The 17,807-nt window shown below is 37.0% G+C and overlaps 1 protein-coding gene across 2 annotated transcripts in view; it reads right to left on the bottom strand.

The window, feature by feature from the left end:
- Window positions 1–1,031: 1,031 nt before the first annotated feature.
- The window catches only part of LOC122815359 (solute carrier organic anion transporter family member 1A2-like), a 420,483-nt gene continuing 403,707 nt past the window's right edge, over window positions 1,032–17,807 (bottom strand). For both annotated transcript variants that reach the window (XM_044087813.1, XM_044087814.1), the window contains one exon: window positions 1,032–1,635. In XM_044087813.1, the coding sequence (XP_043943748.1) occupies window positions 1,413–1,635 (223 nt within the window). In that variant the 3' untranslated portion in view covers window positions 1,032–1,412. The remainder of the gene's footprint in view (window positions 1,636–17,807) is intronic.

The raw sequence follows: 17,807 nt of genomic DNA, 5'->3' as shown, positions 1-17,807 counted from the left end.
TAGAGTGTCCAATCCACCTACAGCATGTCTTTGGGATGTGGGAGGAAACCGGAGCACACGGAGGAAACCCACGCGACCACAAGGAGGACATGCAGACTCCGCACAGAAGACACCCCAGTTGAGGATCAAACCAGAGAACCTCTTGCTGTGAGATGGCAATGCTAACCGCTGCACCACCATGGCCACCCCAGAACAAGTCCTTCACTATCTAGTTGCTATTGTAATTGTACATGTGGAAACAACCACTGACAGAATGTGTAGTTAAGGACGAAAACAGCAGCAGTCATTGTTGGGCATGTGTGGGAGAGGTTCTAATCATGATGTGACTGAATGAAGGTAAAGTAATGGAAGACTGAGGATTCCAATAATCTCAGAGATGTGTGAGAGGTCAAAATAAACCCAGACTGCTTCATTTACTACTGGGATGTATCTGGCGGTTGAGAGGAGATTTTAATCCCTTGTAATGTGGTGTGGGTAAAGGTTGCATTCTCTGTTCTTTCTCAAGAGGTGTGGTGACACAGACAAAGGCCTTATACTGAGAACAGACTGGGTGGGGTTAGACAGAAGATTTCAAGCCCTTTTTGGATAAGTAGGGATAGTTAGGGGATCCCACTTTTGTAGGGAGAAAAGAGACAGTCTGAGAATTTCTATCATAGAGAAGGGGGTTGCAGAGGCTGGCTGTCAGAGACAAGCTGGGGAATGGAGTAGAGTGGTTTTGACTGTGTGTCTTTCTTCCATGTTTTATACCATTTAATGGTGAGACAGGTAGTCCACAGACGGCAGTGGTGTCAGATTCATAAACTGCTACTTCTCCACATCCTTAATGGCACTTATTGCACAGTTGTAGTTACAATGGTGGTTTGTGGAAGCTAATGTGTTTAGTGGTTTTTGAATTATGATTCTCCATGATGAGTTATATCTAGTGTAGTGCCAAAGTAAGAAAGATGCAGCAGTTTTAAGCTCTTCATGAACTCCAGTCAGGTTTTAAAGATCCTGGATTGTATGACAGGAAAACATTAAAAACATTGTCATTACAGTTACCCTTGATGATTATTTTTATTAATGGAAAATATAAACAAGGTTTATGAGGATCTGCTGTAGAAAAACTGGTGAAAGAAAAGTAAGTAAGAAGTACAAAACCTTAGTTACTCAACCATGGTAAGATCAGGAAGCAGTGTTCATTCATAGCTTCATATGGTATATATTAAACTATCAGCACCTAACATACCTTATTGTTTACACAATATCATGCAGGTAGAAGATCATTCAGAATATACTGTCACATTCTCTTTATAATATCCACATCAAGCCCTTAACAGTCACTTGTAGAAAAATCATCATTCCAAGACCAATAGCTGTTCAAGGCCTGGTTGGGAAGCAACCATCAGAAAAAAATCAGTCTTTTTTATTTCTTACAAACGGGATACTTTAACTGCTTCAGAATCTATTTTTACACTGTTGGCACTTTGATGTGAGAGTTCCATGTTTCCCTGAGTGAGTCTTTTTCCTGCTTCAGGATTTGTTGCAGACTTTAGTTTTGTCTGTTTAATCTGTTTGTTTAAAAGTATGATAATGATGACACATGGGATGTGAGATGCAGTGTTTAATGCTGTGGTTAAACCAAGGTAGATGAACCTGCAAAACAAAGAAATATGTTAGATATTTGGCAGTAAATCACAGAATATTATGTCTTCTTTTTATTCATTAAATATCTATTTAAGTGTTTCAATCAATATGCTTTTTTTTCAGTAATGATCTTGAACGGTGGTTACAATGAATGAAGGAGATTTTGTCAGGGTACTTGAGAAATTTCCCTCATCTGCTTTGAAGGGAGAGTTTCTGCATGGAAACCAACAAGGGTGAAGGCAAGAAGCCAGAAGGACAGATAAAAGAAAAGAAAGAAGAACGGTAAAGGACTAAGTGATTGCTGTACACTTGGAGAAAATTAAAGTTTGAAAGCAAAATATACTCAACATGGAATATTAACATTTACAGACAGATGCATTCATGGGGAACTCCTTTCTGAGGGGGAATAAATGCCTGAAAATTAATTTTGAGAGTCAATTTTACTAGACAAGAGGAAAGGGGGACTGAGCATTAGCTCCCTTCCTTTTCTTTAAAGATCTTTATTCAACATGACATTTTTTAAAGTGACATTGGTACACATACAGTAATTGAAAATAAAATAAACCATAACATTTCTGTTATTATGTTCGTATAGTATACCTACGTTTTCTTTTTAACAATTTTCATTCACTTCCAGTGTCACATAAAGTGTTCAATTCCTGCTTTCCCTTAAATTTCTCTCCTCCTGAGCATTATTCTGCATGTATAGTTCCTAAAAGTTCCATTTATTTCTATGGAAGTTATCCCTTTTCTTTTATAAAGAGCCTACCTTCAATTCTTTTATCTGCTTTAAAATATTCCATAATTCAATTATGGGTGGTTTAAATTTTGACTTCTGTTTTTACTAATTGCTTTTCTTGCAGTGAACAGATTTAAACATAGTGAAGCCTTACTATGTCTAGGCAATTCAGATCCTTCATCTCAGCTCAAAAAATAATTGTATTAGTTACAAATATTTGCTCCTGCAATATTTCTGACAAGTTACATTGATGGGAATTTATAAAATCTGTAAGCTTATTACTTTCCTAAAAAGCATGCTCCCAGTTATCTTTCTCTTTCTCATCACACCTCCAGCATCTGCTATCTACCTGATTTAAAATTTTCTGAAGTCTGCCAAGGGTACAAAAATAAATATTCTAACACATCCATAGAAATATCTTTAACATTATGGACATTGTTGCATACTTGGGAGACATACAGATGTGCTCCCACTGTTCCTTTGTAAATTGCCTTTCCGATATGTCTTCTCAATCTTCTCTAACCTCTTCTGAATGATTCTTATAGTTATCATACTGTATTTAATATGTGCTTCTAATTATCCATTTTTGCACCAGCTTCTGATGTAGACTCAACAGTCCCCTTCTCTTTGCCTATACTCTATCAATCCCTAGTAGTGAAGGCAGTCTCCAGTCTGCTTAATTGCTTGGCCTCATCTCCTCTATTACCTTTCCATCCTTATTTATCTGCTCCCATTACCTTGGATCTTTTGTTAATTTTCTCCAGTAACTTCCGTTCCCGTCTTAACTATTTTCTATACCCCTACTTGCAGTCATACCTCTTGGTAAAATTTCATTTCCCCATTCCCATTCCATTTTTGGTTAATTTTTAGAAAACATTCTGTTCCTTATAGTAGTCTGTATGTCTGTTGTTATTCTTTTTCGGGGCCTGCATCCAAAATCCTGTAATGGTAATTATGAGGGTTAATTCTGTGGTGAGTAACTGTGAAGAGAAGAAAGTAAAGTGGCTAAGTAAAAAAAAAATGATAACACTGTATCAAGGTGTGTGTTGGATGCTGATGGTTCTAATACCTGGATATGTTACTGTTGAAAGGTAAGGACACATATAACGAGGACAGAGAAATACTGTGCCTGAGAGAGACACATGTCAAGGAAGCCAGAAACAGGAGATATTTTTTTTAACGTATTCAATTAGCTGGAAATGAGATGCAGTATAGAGAGAAGTACTTGAACAATAATAGAAGTGGTAACAAAATGGTATAAATGTAATATGAGATGTGGTTACTGTTAATATAACAAAGAAAACAAGGAAGTAGACTGAGATGTGGAGCTTTATAGGTAAAAACAAGAGAAGGCAATGATGGAGTGAAGAATGTTCCAAGGATTGGGAGATCTGACTGAAAAGAAACTGAGGTATCTAACATGCTGCAGACGCAAAAAAAAAAAAAAAAATCCACAGACATATACAGTGGCTATAAAAAGTGTACACACCACATTAAAATGGCAGGTTTTTCTGATATAAAAAATGAGACCACAATAAATCATTTCAAAACTTTTACCACATTTAATGTGACATATATTAACCTATACAATTCAAGTGAAAAACAAACAAATCTGTTAGGGAAAAAATATAAAAAATAAAAACTAATACTTTGTTGAAGCACCTTTTGCTTTAATTACAGCATTCAGTCTTTTTGGGTAGGAGTCTATCAGCATGGCACATCTTGACTTGGCAATATTTGCCCACTCTTCCTTGTAAAAGCTTTCCAAATCTGTCAGATTGTGAGGCCATCTATTGTGCACAGATTTTCTATTGGATTTAGGTCTGGGCTCTGGCTGGGCCATTCCAAAACTTTAATTTTCTTCTGGTGAAGCCATTCTTTTGTTGATTTGTATGTATGCTTGGGGTTATTGTCATGTTGAAAGGTGAAATTCCTCTTCATCTTCAGCTTTCAAGCAGACACCTGAAGGTTTTGGGCCAAAAGTGACTGGTATTTGAAAATGTTCATAATTCCCTCCACCCTGACTAAAGCCCCAGTTCCAGCTGAATAAAAGCAACCCCAAAGCATGATACTGCCACCACTATGCTTCACCGTGGGGATGGTGTTCTTTTGGTGATGCAAAGTATTGTTTTTCAGCCAAATGTACCTTTTGGAATTGTGGCCAAAAAGTGCAACCTTTGTCTCATCAGACCATAACACATATCCCCACATGCTTTTAGGAGACTTGATGTATTGTTTGGCAAATTTTAGCCAGGCTTGGATGTTTTTGTGTGTAAAAAAAGATTTCTGTATTGCAACTCTACCCCATAGCCCAGGCATATGGAGAATATGGGAGATTGTTGTCACATGTAGTACACAACCAGTACTTGCCAGAAATTCCTGCAGCTCCTTCAGTGTTGAGGTAGGTCTCTTGGCAGCCTTCCTGACCAGTTTTGTCTTGTCTTTTCATCAGTTTTGGATGGACATCCAGTTCTTTACATCACTGTTGTCCCATATTTTCTTCACTTTTTGATGACTGTCTTCACTGTGTTCCATGATATATCCATTGCTGTGGAAATTGTTTTGTACCTTTCTTCTGACTGATAACTTTCAACAATGAGATCCCTTTGATGCTTTGTAAGCTCTCTGTGAACCATGGCTTTTGCTGTCCTAGGACAGCTGAACTTTATTTGGGGTTAATCAGAGTCTCTTTAATTGATGGCAGTTGTGTACCCAAGAAGACTGAATGCTGCAATTAAATCAAAATGTGCTTCAACAAAGTATTAGTTTAAGGGTGTGCACACTTACAAAAAAAAGTACAATAAGCTGATCACATATTTATTCCCCTAACAGATTTGTTTGTTTTTCAATTGAATTGTACAGGTTATAGGTCACATTAAAGGTGGGAAAAGTTTTGAAACTATTTATTGTGGTGTCATTTTTTTTATATATCACAAAAACTTGGCATTTTAACAGGGGTGTGTACACTTCTTATATCTACTGTATATATATATATATATATATATATATATATATATATATATATATATATATATATATATATGAGCACTACAGAATCCTGAAAGGCCAAAATCCTGAGACCAAAATCCTGAAACTTCAAATTCCTGAAAACTCAAAATCCTGAAAACACACAGGATACGAACACTTACTATATTCCAGCATAAGTACATACAGAATCAAATAAAACACAAACCATATTACTCTTCTACAAGTATAAGCAAGGGGGAAGGCCCCATGCACCCCTCACACCACCTGCTACTTAAATATATCAACTCCAAGATTGCTCCCCTGCGTATAGATGAAGGGTAATATGTTTCTGTATGTACTTATGCTGGAATATAGTGAGTGATAGTATCCTGTCTGTTTTCAGGATTTTGAGTTTTCAGGATTTTGGTCTTCGGGATTTTGGGCTTTCAGGATTTTGTAGCGCTCCTCTCTCTCTCTATAGATGTATATATATATATATATATATATATATATATATATATATATGTGTGTGTGTGTGTGTGTGTGTGTGTGTGTGTGGTGTGTGTATGGATCCCCTTCAGAAGCATGAAGTTTTAAAACTTTGAATTCTAAAAGGCTGAGACCATAAGATCAAAGTTTTGAAACTTCAAACGTTTTGAATAGAGATTGCTGTACAACACGGATCGGGAAATTTACCATTTTCATCACTGTAGTGTGATGTTGGAGTTTATATATTTATTGAGCAGGGGGTATGGGGGGTGCAGGGGGGGAAAACTGTAAAAAAAATGGTTTTGTTTTTTTTTTTTTATTTTGTTTTCAAAGTTTCAAAACTTTGGTCTCGGCCATTTGAAGTTCGAAGTTTTGAAAGTTCGAGATTCTGAAGTAGATCCATATATATATATATATATATATATATATATATATATATATATATATATATGAATTGTGTGATTTGAACATTACTTTTGTTAATGTCTTGTGTCTAATAAAAATATATTACTTATATTGCATAAGTCAGCCTTTTGGCACGGAGGGAGAGCTCCCATCTGCGATAAGGGTAACTTGCATTTGAGAAGGACTGATATGGAGGAGATAAGAATGAGAAGCTGAGATTTCAGTGGCTCTGGCTGGCTCTTCTTACTTTGGAAAGGGATGTGCAAGGTTATTTGCTACCTGGCTATAGCTTGAAGTGGAATCCAGGACAGGCAACAAAGTCAAATATAAGGAGAAAGAAGAATTTGGGGAAAGTGTCCAGAAAACTGTAACACCTATGTGAATCTCTAATTAACATGAACTGCAGATTTTTTATTTAAATCTAGTTTCTCAAAATGTGGCAATAGTAGCTAGTTCTGCATATCAAATATACAATCTTTTCTAACAAACATTTTATTGAAAATTTTCCGAACATCCACAACAATGAAACATATCATAAACATATAGTAGTATGTAAGTGTAGGACAATGACAGAAATTAATATCAAGCATAAATATATACAGAAAAGATGTATACATTTGGTTAATATAAATGCTGGAAGCTTAGTATAGTTTTCTTTTTGATTCACTTTTTTTAAAATTTCCATTATTTATACAAATTTCAGATTTACTCTTTGTTTTCAGATAAACTTGTTATAGCATTAAACAGAACGTAAAATAAACCATAACCTTCTATGGTGGATTTGCTTCCATTATGACTATTGCATGAAGTGATCCCTTAGATAATAGGTGTGAGTAATTAAACTTCCAAAATAAGATTACCTTGAACTATCCACTTGTTTCCTTTTTTATAGTCCACTAATGCCTTTACTTTTTCCTCTAAGATTAACCTTCAGTGAGCTTTGCCACTTTTGACCTTTAATTCTATTTACGCCACCTTCATGATTCATTCCATGAGTTTACTTTTATAGATTTCGAGACTTGGTTTTCTTAATGATTCACATTCTGTTACCCCACTGTTCCTGATATCTCGGATGATCTCTCCTACTAATCCTTCTTCCTTCTTTTACAAATGTCATTAATAACTTCTATTACTGTGTGGATGATCTACTAACTCCCGGTGCCTCTTTATATTTTTTTTCCACCACCAACATGACAAGCCCTATGTCAGAGAAATATGCATTTATGTATATGTCTGATGCTTATTAGAAGCTAAAAGAGTTAACACGTTTTCATTCTATTTTACATACAGCTTAATTCTGTATGAAATTATAAGATGCTTTTTGAAACTGCAATGTGCTTTCTGAAACTTGCAAGATGCCCCCTGACCTTGCAATTGCTAGCACAGCAAAATTCATGTTTATGCCTTTTGGAAATGTACTGAGAAGCAGGTGATTATCTGCTAGGTCAGGAAGTAATAAATGAAACAATACCATATTCTATAATGTTATGATTTTGAACAATTAGCTCTGTTTGTGTTATGAGAACATGCACAGCTGCGGAAAAGAAGAGATACATAAGACAAAGGACTGCTTGAAGAATCTGTACTTGCTTTGTGCTCGAATTAGCTATAGAACCTTGAATGGAAACACAACATAGTGGGAAACTGTATCTAACCGGTGGTCACCAAGGCCACGTTGTTTTTCTTAGGAAGTTTTTCATAAAATTGATAGTGCAAGCAGAAAATTATGGATAAACAGCTGCAATGTAATGATGATGTTAAAACTTGTGATCTGTTACGTCAGCTTGGTAGGCAATGTTTTGTTAGAAAGTGTATAAAGATGAGCTTACTTCCTGATTTTAGTTAGACAAACTCTGTATTAGCACGTTTTTGTCTCCTTGCTGCAAGATTAAAGTGCCTTAACCTGAACCTACCATGTATTGATCATTTTTAAAGTTTATTTTTCCCTATGACACCCTACCTTCTGTTCATGTGTAGAGAATTGTATGTCAAGGTCATAACCTAAAAGAAACAGTACCTTTGCCAATACCATTTACCTTCCAAAAACCCAATCAAACAGGTTTTGTTAGTCTCAAACACTTCATAGCCCCAAAATATATGACCCCTACTGCCTCCTATCTCCTGTTTACATTGACAATAGCCACTACATACCTGCATGGAGATATGGTAAAGCTCCTAGGGGTATAAAATATTTATGCAGGTACGTTCATGCAAAAATGCAGAGCTTCCTGGTTTTGGGGGCATACCTCACCAATGTGTGAACAGCCATTGTTCCTGTGAGAGATCTATACTAACGTTTGTTTGCCAGAAAGTCCTGCATTGATCCACCACCTTCTCATTTGCCTGCCTAGTCCCAGAGTATGCCACATGGACAGATTTCATTTTGCCAATATTTATTTCCTAAGTCTGGCCTATCATTCCTTTTATTCATAGTTCTTTTTGAGCTATCTCAGGTAAAATTGTTAACCTCTTTGCTGTCACTATTAAACCCTTACTTTCCAATCTCGATACCTCTCTAACTTTAAACTCCACCTTGACTCATCTCCAATCTAGCCATCCACCCCCTTTCCTTAGCTGTTTATAGAAGTTTATTGGGTCCCTTACTTGTCCATATCATTCATGTATTTTCCTCCCACTTGCTTTGCTAGAATACCCTACTGGGGAAAAAATATTTTTTCTAGTCCTGCAATAGGTCTGTCATAAATAACTGTCTTACCACCTTGAAGGTCTTTTCCCATAATGCACCTCTATGACCCTAAACTTCCACAACCTCTCTGTTGCCCGATCCACCTGTATTCTAATACCACCATTTTCTATTTTGCTTAACATTCTAGGTTCAACAATAAAACAAAACCTTCACTTGTGTGGCCTCAATCATATCTAAATGAGTCTGGTAATAGGCAGTCTCAACTTATTCCATGATAACATGATATAATAGGTTTTTCCCCATCATACAAAATCCAAGACTACATTGTTAAACATGTTTATGAACTTCTTGGGGAAGCTACTGGGAAATACCTGGTATAAAAATAACCAAAGGGGGACATGAAAATATGAGCCACCTGTACTTGCTTGTGTAGCTCCACTTGTAGCATTTTGCACCATCTCAAATCTTTCTTGATCTTTTCTAAATGTCCTTCATTTTTGTTTCTGAGTCCTCCAAAGATGACAGTGGCTGTTCCCCATGAAACCTTCCACCTGCGCCTTATTTTACCTTAGCTGACCTAAGTTTTAAAGAAATCCCTCAGTCTTATTATGTATCAGTTCAGCCTTCACTTGCACTGAGTATAAAGATATAAAGATGTCCTTGTGCTCATGCAATACCTCATGCAACTTTTCCAGCTGCTCATTAGAAGGCACTGAATATGTATATTCCACTGAGTTCACTTTCTTTAGTCTTAATTTTATAAAAGTTGTTTTTCAATATCCTGGTGAGTCTTGCAAATGTGAGTCCCTCACATCTTCATTTAAAAATTCTCACCTCTTCTCTAAATGCTTATTCAACTGAGCCTGAAATGAGTATGCCTACCCATTCCAAATCCCCCAGCCATCATTTCTTTTAGCGGTTTTCAAAGAGGTTCTAAATTCAACCATGTTAGCATTCTTTTGTTAGTCTCACCTGATACAAACTTTCCCTTTATGGGTCAATCCACCCTTCACAGAGTCCTAACTGTCCATCTAACCATGTCCTAGATGTTCTAAATTCACCATATCTGTCTGTGAGCTTGTTGTGCATCCCTGCCAATTCATAAATCTATTGTGCATCCCTGCTGGAAATCTTTATACTTTGTATAATACTATGGTAGTCTCAATTTTTTTTCTAATATCCCTGAGCTTAAATTCCATAGACTAAAGAATATTGCTGCATGATCTGAAATTATCATCACCAGCCTCTCCATCATCAGTAGTATATCCCATATTTAGTCCAGCTGGCATCCAGGATGTTCCCAAGCAGAAAGTATACTATGTCCACCAGCCCCAAATTTCTCATATAATGGTCAACATGTTTTCTATTTTAACAAACTCTTTTCCTCTTCATCCCCCCCCCCCCCAATGCATCTGACATAACTATCACAATATTCCACTTCCCAAACAAAAGAGCCTCCTTAGCAAAATTGAAGTATCTTCATCATGATTTCCTTAAACACCATTTAGAAGAAGCATGGTGGAGATGTATCACAGTTATCATATTTTTACTATTTTGTGCTTCTGTTATACAGCTGCAGAGCATCTTTCAACATCTCTTAATCCACTTCCTATAACAAATGTACAAGTCTTAACTAATAAAATAGCTGTCCCCTTCTCGTGGAGTCCTCCATTGATGATCCTGCTTCTCTGTTCTATGTTATTTATTGGTTTATTTATTTATATGTTTGTTTTGTTTGTTTGTTTGTTTGTTTGTTTGTTTGTTTACTGGGGTAGTATACTGCATATTGTAGATTACTTTGCTGACACAGCATGGGTGATGAAATTCTCATAAAAAAAAAATGAATGGATAAAACAAACAAAGTCACAAACATTGACTAATCACAGATGGTAGAAAATCCCATGGTCAATTGAACCCATATGTAAATATGTAACTATTAATAGTGTAGAAAAATAAATGCAGATTAATGTAGTAGTAAATATTAGAGGGAAGCAGCAGGTGAGAACAGAGGGTTGAAGTAGAAGTGATATGGGTGAGGAGTGAGTTACATAATGTGTCCAGTGAAAAAGAACTTGGAGCCAGGTTTTTTAATGTGTTCTAAAAGTGGTAAAAAAGGAACTTATTTTAGATGAGGATGGAGGGAAGGATTGACAGGGGATGCAGGAATAGAGAAGGAATAGTCAGTAGAGTGCAGTTTGGTTTGGGGTGTCTGGAGTGAGGAAGTTAATTGGGAGGTTGCAGAGGTTGTAGAGGGTGTTATATTATGGAATTTTGCTGCAAGAAGTGGAAAGACAATTGGCTGAAGTAGTTTGGAAAGAAGAGGCCTTAAGGAGTAGCTCAACTCTGTAGGTGACTGGTAGCCATTTGGCTTTCGAAATGAAGGTGCAATGGTGTTCCTGGTGGGAGGCTGAAAATGAATAAGTAAACTTTTGTTTTCAATGGATTGTAGAATGGATGAAGTTTTATTAGAGGCTGTGGCTATGATGAAGAGTCCATAATTTTCCAGGGCAAGAATAAAAGAGAATAGGTCTTTTTCCTGGTGTTTTAATGGGCTTTGGAAGTTATGTGACTGATCTAGCTATAAACTTAAATATTTAAAGGATATGGTTACTGCAATTGGGGGGACCATTGAGATCTGCAAAGTTGACATTTTTAAGCACTTTTTCAACTTTTATGAGGTTCCAAACATCATACTTCTTGTTTTGGAAGGGTTTAGAAGTGGTTTATGGTTGTTTAAGCAAGAATTAAGGGAGTGAAGGTCAGACTGAAGCAGGGTTTGAATAGTTAAATGAGAGGAACTGGACTGAAGGATAACCATGACATCTACACAAAGTGTGATAGAAAGGTTAGAGATGTCAGGTAGTAGTTTGTTGATAAACATTGAAAGCAACAGTAGGGAAGTATGGATTCCCTGATGCATCCCTCTGGTAAGGGTTGCTGAAGGTGATAGGGATAAGCCTATTTTGACTCTGAAATACCTATTTGTTAAGAAATCATGGAACCTAGGGATAGTATTGAGGTTCACTGCAATTTCTTGGAGGGAATTCAAGAGCAGGAGATAACCAATAAGATGAAAACTTTTGGTAAGATCAATGAAGAATGGTCCTAAAAGGTTTCCTTTATCCAAGTTGGGAAGGATCTCATCTGTAAACAGTCATAGTGCTGTCATTGTACTATGGTCAGCACAGAATCCATGTTAAGAGTGAGTAGGTAATATTGTTGGATATAAGTGGACAGTTGCTTGCAGATTAGCTTTTCAAGTATTTTGCCAAGTGTAGGGTGGATGGGGATATGGTGGAAGTAGGAAGCATTTTCTGGCTGAGACTGAGACTGTTTGACAAGAGCAGCTTTCCCTATGTCTGGCATTGTGTTTTGAGTTAAGCAGAGGTTATAAATGTGGAGAAGCAATGCGGTAAGAAAGTCGTTGCAGAGTGATATAAACCAAGACAGCAGGTTGTCTGCACCAGGGGGTGCATCCAAGGGTATGTTTTCTAGTGGGGGGTCAAGGTCTTTGTGAGTAATTTAAAAAAAAATAGAAGACATGGATAAAAGGAGAGGGGCTGGGTGAGTTGGGGGAGTGATAGAGGTTGCAGTACTGGGGAGGTGGTTGGATTCCTTGTGAGAGTCAGAAGATGAGAATCAGCCTTGAGAGGTCTGTATGGTGAAAGAGGAGGAGGTGAGATCTGTGGATTTTTGGCATGTGAAAAAATTTACTTCCTGCCAGAAATGTTTGAGTTTGCCACACAGAACAGGTTGTTTGCATTTAAAATAGCTGATTTTGTGTCTGCGTACGGCTAGCTTCGCTAGGTTATGTAGAGTTAAGGGCAGTACAATTTTCAGGTGAGAGTTTTGTCTCCTTGAAGACCACACATGTTCATCCTGTGCTATGGAAACTCAAATGCTCTCCTTTCTTTAATTAATTCCTTGGCCAAGGTTATGTCTTTGGATACTCTGGGTTGCTGTAACACTCTACCTTCCCCTTTGGTGACCTGTAAAGACCTAACGCCTTTATTCCCACCTACCCCCACCAATTAACATGTGTCATTCCAAATTGCAGCTAGAAGCCATAATAGTAACTTGAATAAAACAGCACAGTAAATGCAAACAACCATTTAAAACCTTTGTAAGTATTAAGCTCTCATTTCCCCTTAAACCAAAAATTTTCATTTCCCCCAGAAATTACAAACTGGGGCTTCACTATTCAATTAGTAATGGTGGCTGTAATTATGCATAAAGGCTTCATTCCACTCCTTAACATGCTGACACAGCTCCCTGAGCAAAGTCTTTTTATAATTCAGCTATCTACTTATTCTAAAGTGAGAGTTCAGTGATAGCAGCCTCACCATATCATTGCATGCCCTAAAATTCCTAGGTGGGCTTAACTAGCCGGCACTCCCTTTATGGTACCTATCCAAAGCAGAACATTGAACTAACAATCATTAGTGGCCTTTCAATACAGTCACCATTTATTTCTACACTGAATATAGCTTTTAAACATCGGTAAACACAATCCCCAATTACCAATTATAGTCACTACTCATGGGCAGGAAGCCTGTAGGCTTTCTTCCTCTTCAAATTTCCACTTTCTCCTTACATGATGCAAAGTCTTTTCAAACAATATATATAGCCAACTTTCCCCAAGACTCTTCATCCTAAAAGCACATAATCTGTAACATATGCCAGCCCACTACTAAACATATGACCAATCAAAAGAGGCACAATTATGGGGGGCATGGCTGGCCCAAAGCAAGATGGCAACTTAATTGTGTCTCTTCCTGATGGCGAGAAATGTGCTGCTTTGATGATACCAAAAGACCAATTTTGTTAAGATGACTACTAATGCTAATAATTTGGCAGTTTGTGAGCAGAAAGAGCTTCTTCAGCATTTTAAAAAAACATCCACAGATTAACTTTTGTTAATGCTTTTCAAGTGGCTTTTCCTAGGTGCGCCTGATTTGGAAGCCTTCAATTCACAGCAGCACACTAAGGTTATACAACTTGAAGTTGAGATGATGGAACTGAAATGAGTGGTTAAAGGATTGCAGGATGCTTCTACACACAATTGCTGGGGACATTCTCAATTAGTTAATGATGTATCCATGTTCCGCAAGAAGCTGGATGGCACTGAGAATAGGTCATAGCAATTTAACGTGCAGATCAAAGGTGTGCCTGAAAGCATTATGGATGGTGGTTAAAGGGCTTTTATGTATTTTTGATTTATAAGTTTATTCACACACCAGATTATTTATCTACTCATGTTGAGCATGTCCACCGTGTCAGACTACACTGTAAGGGTATACCTTAACATTTATTGGTGGCTTTACAGTCAATGAGAACCAGGAATTGGCTAATGTCCTTTAGTAGGAAACACCAAGGAGTAAAATTGAGTTAGTACACTCTATATTTGATCACAGATTATTCAGTAAAGCTTTTTAAGATGCGGCAGTCAATGCTACCATTCAGAACTGAACCTGGGGCATTAGGCTTTAAGACAGTGCTGGTTTATCCAACCATATTAGCGCTCAAGAAGGAAGGTTGTTGCACCTTTTTATGGGATGTCAATGAGACCCTTTGATGCAACAGGGGTCAGATGAGGGAGATGGCTGTTGGTCTGATGAACAAATGGAATTACAGTCAAATATGAGAAGGAAACATTCAGCCCTCTTGCACTAAATCCCCAGCAGGTAATAAGTCAAAGCTTTCCAGGAGTTATAAGGAAAAAAATCACCCAGGTCAGGTCACCATGATAATTCAGGACAACAGCACACTCTAATAGTGATAATTGAGCAGATTGTTAGCAGGAAGAGCTATTTAAAAAAAAAAAAAGAAGCATCTCTTGATGAACTTTTGTTAATACTTTTCAAGTAGCTTTCTGGGTGTTATAAGGAGACACCACCTAATTCAGGTTAATGTGATAATTCAGGACAACAGCACCCTCCCTCTAATTGAATATGGTGGATTATAAGGGCAGACAAGATAGACAGTGTTCCCAAACTCAGGCCAGGAGTACAAGAATGAGAAAGCTGTAATATGCTAAAGTCCCAAAAGCTTTTGAAATTTTCAGAACACTGGGAATGTAGCAGCTCCGGAATCAAAAAATTGTGGTTAGAGATTTTTTTTTTCTGGCTCCTACAATACTGCAGACAAACAGTGTTGGGGTGATGCAGGACTTAAAAAAATGGACAAAAATGTTGATGACAGTTGAGTTCTTTATGATATATATGTTTTATATATGTGAGACCAGGTTTTGGCAATATGCTTAGCTTTTATAAAGTAGAACAGAAGAGTTACTATAGATCTGTGGAATTTCTTTTACATACATACATATATATATATATATATATATATATATATATATATATATATATATATATATATATATATATATATCTATATATATATCTATATATATATATATATATATATATATATATATATATATATATATATATATATATATATATATATATATATATATATATATATATATATATATATATATAAACCTGTTTTAAGGGAGGACATGGGATGGGGGATCATCTTATCAATTTATTACTTGCTGTTTATTTCTTGCTGATGCCCTTTCTTCTTTGTTGGGCAGGTACCATTAGATGGGATTTCCCATTTGGTGAGCACTGACATTTTCTTTTCTTTTGATTCTAGAGGTAGGCTTCTTTCTTTCATTTTTGGTCTGTAACTTTTTAAGTATGCACTTTTGATTCATTAACCTTCCACATGTCTATATAAGTTAGATTCCCCTGGCTTGAAAGGCTGAGGTTTGCAAGGCATGAGGAAGGTAAGTATGTTTCATAAAAATCTTATCTTGAATAGTAATGGTTATGGCTTGCACAGCTGAATGTTTTATGGTATATTAGACTGCAATTGTTTCATTGTAGAGTGATGCAGTTGGTGGGGGAGCAGCCTGTATGCTGATAATGCCCCGGCAGGGGAAGGATGGCTTTTAACTCCCTTAAGTTACATCTTTGCTTTTAATAGCCAGTAGAGCTGTTTTTGCTGGGCATAGGTGCATCTCTTTTCACTCAAGGAAATCATGATATCTAGCTCAGAGGAATTCCCTAGTCTCTTTTGTTATGCCCTTTCAGCAAGTAATGTGTAAAGCAATAGGTCAATGAAGGAGGAGGAAGTCAAGGTATTTTCTTAGAATGTAGAGAGGAATGTCGCACCCCATTCAAAGAGCTAGGCTTTTACAGCAGTTAACCCAGAAGGGAGCACAGATTGCATGTCTTCTAGAGACAAAGCTGAAGATAAGGGAAGTGTGTAAGTTGCAATTAGGACTATACAAAATGGTGGTAACAGACCACACACCAGGAGGGGTAAGAAAGGGGTTGCTATATTGTTTCCTAAAGCCTGGCAGGTATAAATAGATTGCACTACAGGAAGTGGATTTGGCAAGGGACAATAAATGGTAACAAATGGGTGACTGGCAATCTGTATATTCCCAACTTGGATATTCAAGACTTTTACCATTGTTTTTCAAAATGGTGGAAGGAGATTACTGACCCTTATGCATTTAACTTGTTAATTGCAGATTTCATTCTGGTGTAAGATGACCAGCTTGGACAAATTGTACTATACAATGGAAAATCATAAAATAGTCAAAGGGTATTGAGATCATAAATGGCAGAGGAGATATGGATTGACGTCTGGCAGGATGCCCATCCTGTGGAGATTTACCCTACCTTTTCCAGAGATTTAACTAAACAAGGTAGTCACATAGACTACATCTTGATAGACCAGCATTTTGGAGGTAAACTGCATTTCCTCAACATCCATGAGATTTATCTCTCTGATCATGTCCCAATCATGATGGTAGCAAAACTGATGTGTAACAGGAAGAGGCTACAGAACTGAAAATGTGCAGCTTTTAGATGGGAAGGGGAACAGGGCAAAGATCTTTTACGTACTTTAGTTTCTAATGTTCTAGGTAGGAATTCCCATATGGATACTGTGATGACTAGTGTGTGGTGAAAGGTGGCTCTGAGGGGAGATCTCATAGAGGTTCAATGTCAGCAATGGAGCAAGGCTCAGGGAGGATATAATTAAATATAAACAGCAAGTGTTGAAAGTACTGCAGGATGTAATTGCCAGTGGTGCAGGAGTTAAGTATTTAAAGGATCGAGAGATATCACTTCTAATACAAATTAATTAATTGGAACCAATGATGGCAGAAGCTGAACTGATGAGGAAAGGACATTTTTCATGACTGAGACATGACGGTGACCCTAAGTGCATTGCCAGCTTTTTTAAGAGCTTTTACACTAAGCTGCTAGGTTTAGGTTTAAGAGGTCAAGGGGGGTGTATTTAATTACAGATGATGAGGAGCTGGATATACTTTTGCACTACTGTTATAAAGATATTTATAGCAAAAAGGGTACAAGTGAAAGTTAGGGAAAGACTGATGCATTTTAAGGTTGAGAAGGTGATAGAGAGCTCATGTATGTTATTTGCAGATGATTGTTAACTACTGAGCTCTAACTTGACTGTAGTTCTCCCAATGGTTCTTGAGCAATTTAGGATATTTTGACAAGTTACAGGGTTATAGTGCAATTATGCTAAAATAGTACTCCTTAGATGAGGAGGGCCTGAGGGCAGGGGATTGATCTTTACAGGAAAAAGGCTACAAGTGAAAGTGGTATGTGGCTATTTCATGCAGCGCAACAGGATCGGTTTTCTGATGTAGAAAGAGCAATTTTAAACTGACTTCTTTCCCACTGTGAAATTGAAAAGAGAATTTATCTTTTTAAATCAATGGTTTCTTGACAGAGTTTCATAAATAGGGAGGTGACCAGACTGGATTGGTCTTAGATAAGGTATTCAGTAGCAAACTACAGGGTGTAGGTAGGTGTGGATCACAATCAAGCTATTATAATGCTTATTCCAAAATTAAAGGAGAGGATACCTACAGTGGATGAC

This window comes from Protopterus annectens, chromosome 11.part0 (assembly GCF_019279795.1).
Source record: "Protopterus annectens isolate FY-2018-M chromosome 11.part0, PAN1.0, whole genome shotgun sequence".
Taxonomy (NCBI): domain Eukaryota; kingdom Metazoa; phylum Chordata; order Ceratodontiformes; family Protopteridae; genus Protopterus; species Protopterus annectens.
Note: the sequence above shows the minus strand (reverse complement) of the source record. Positions and strands in the feature narration are given on the sequence as shown.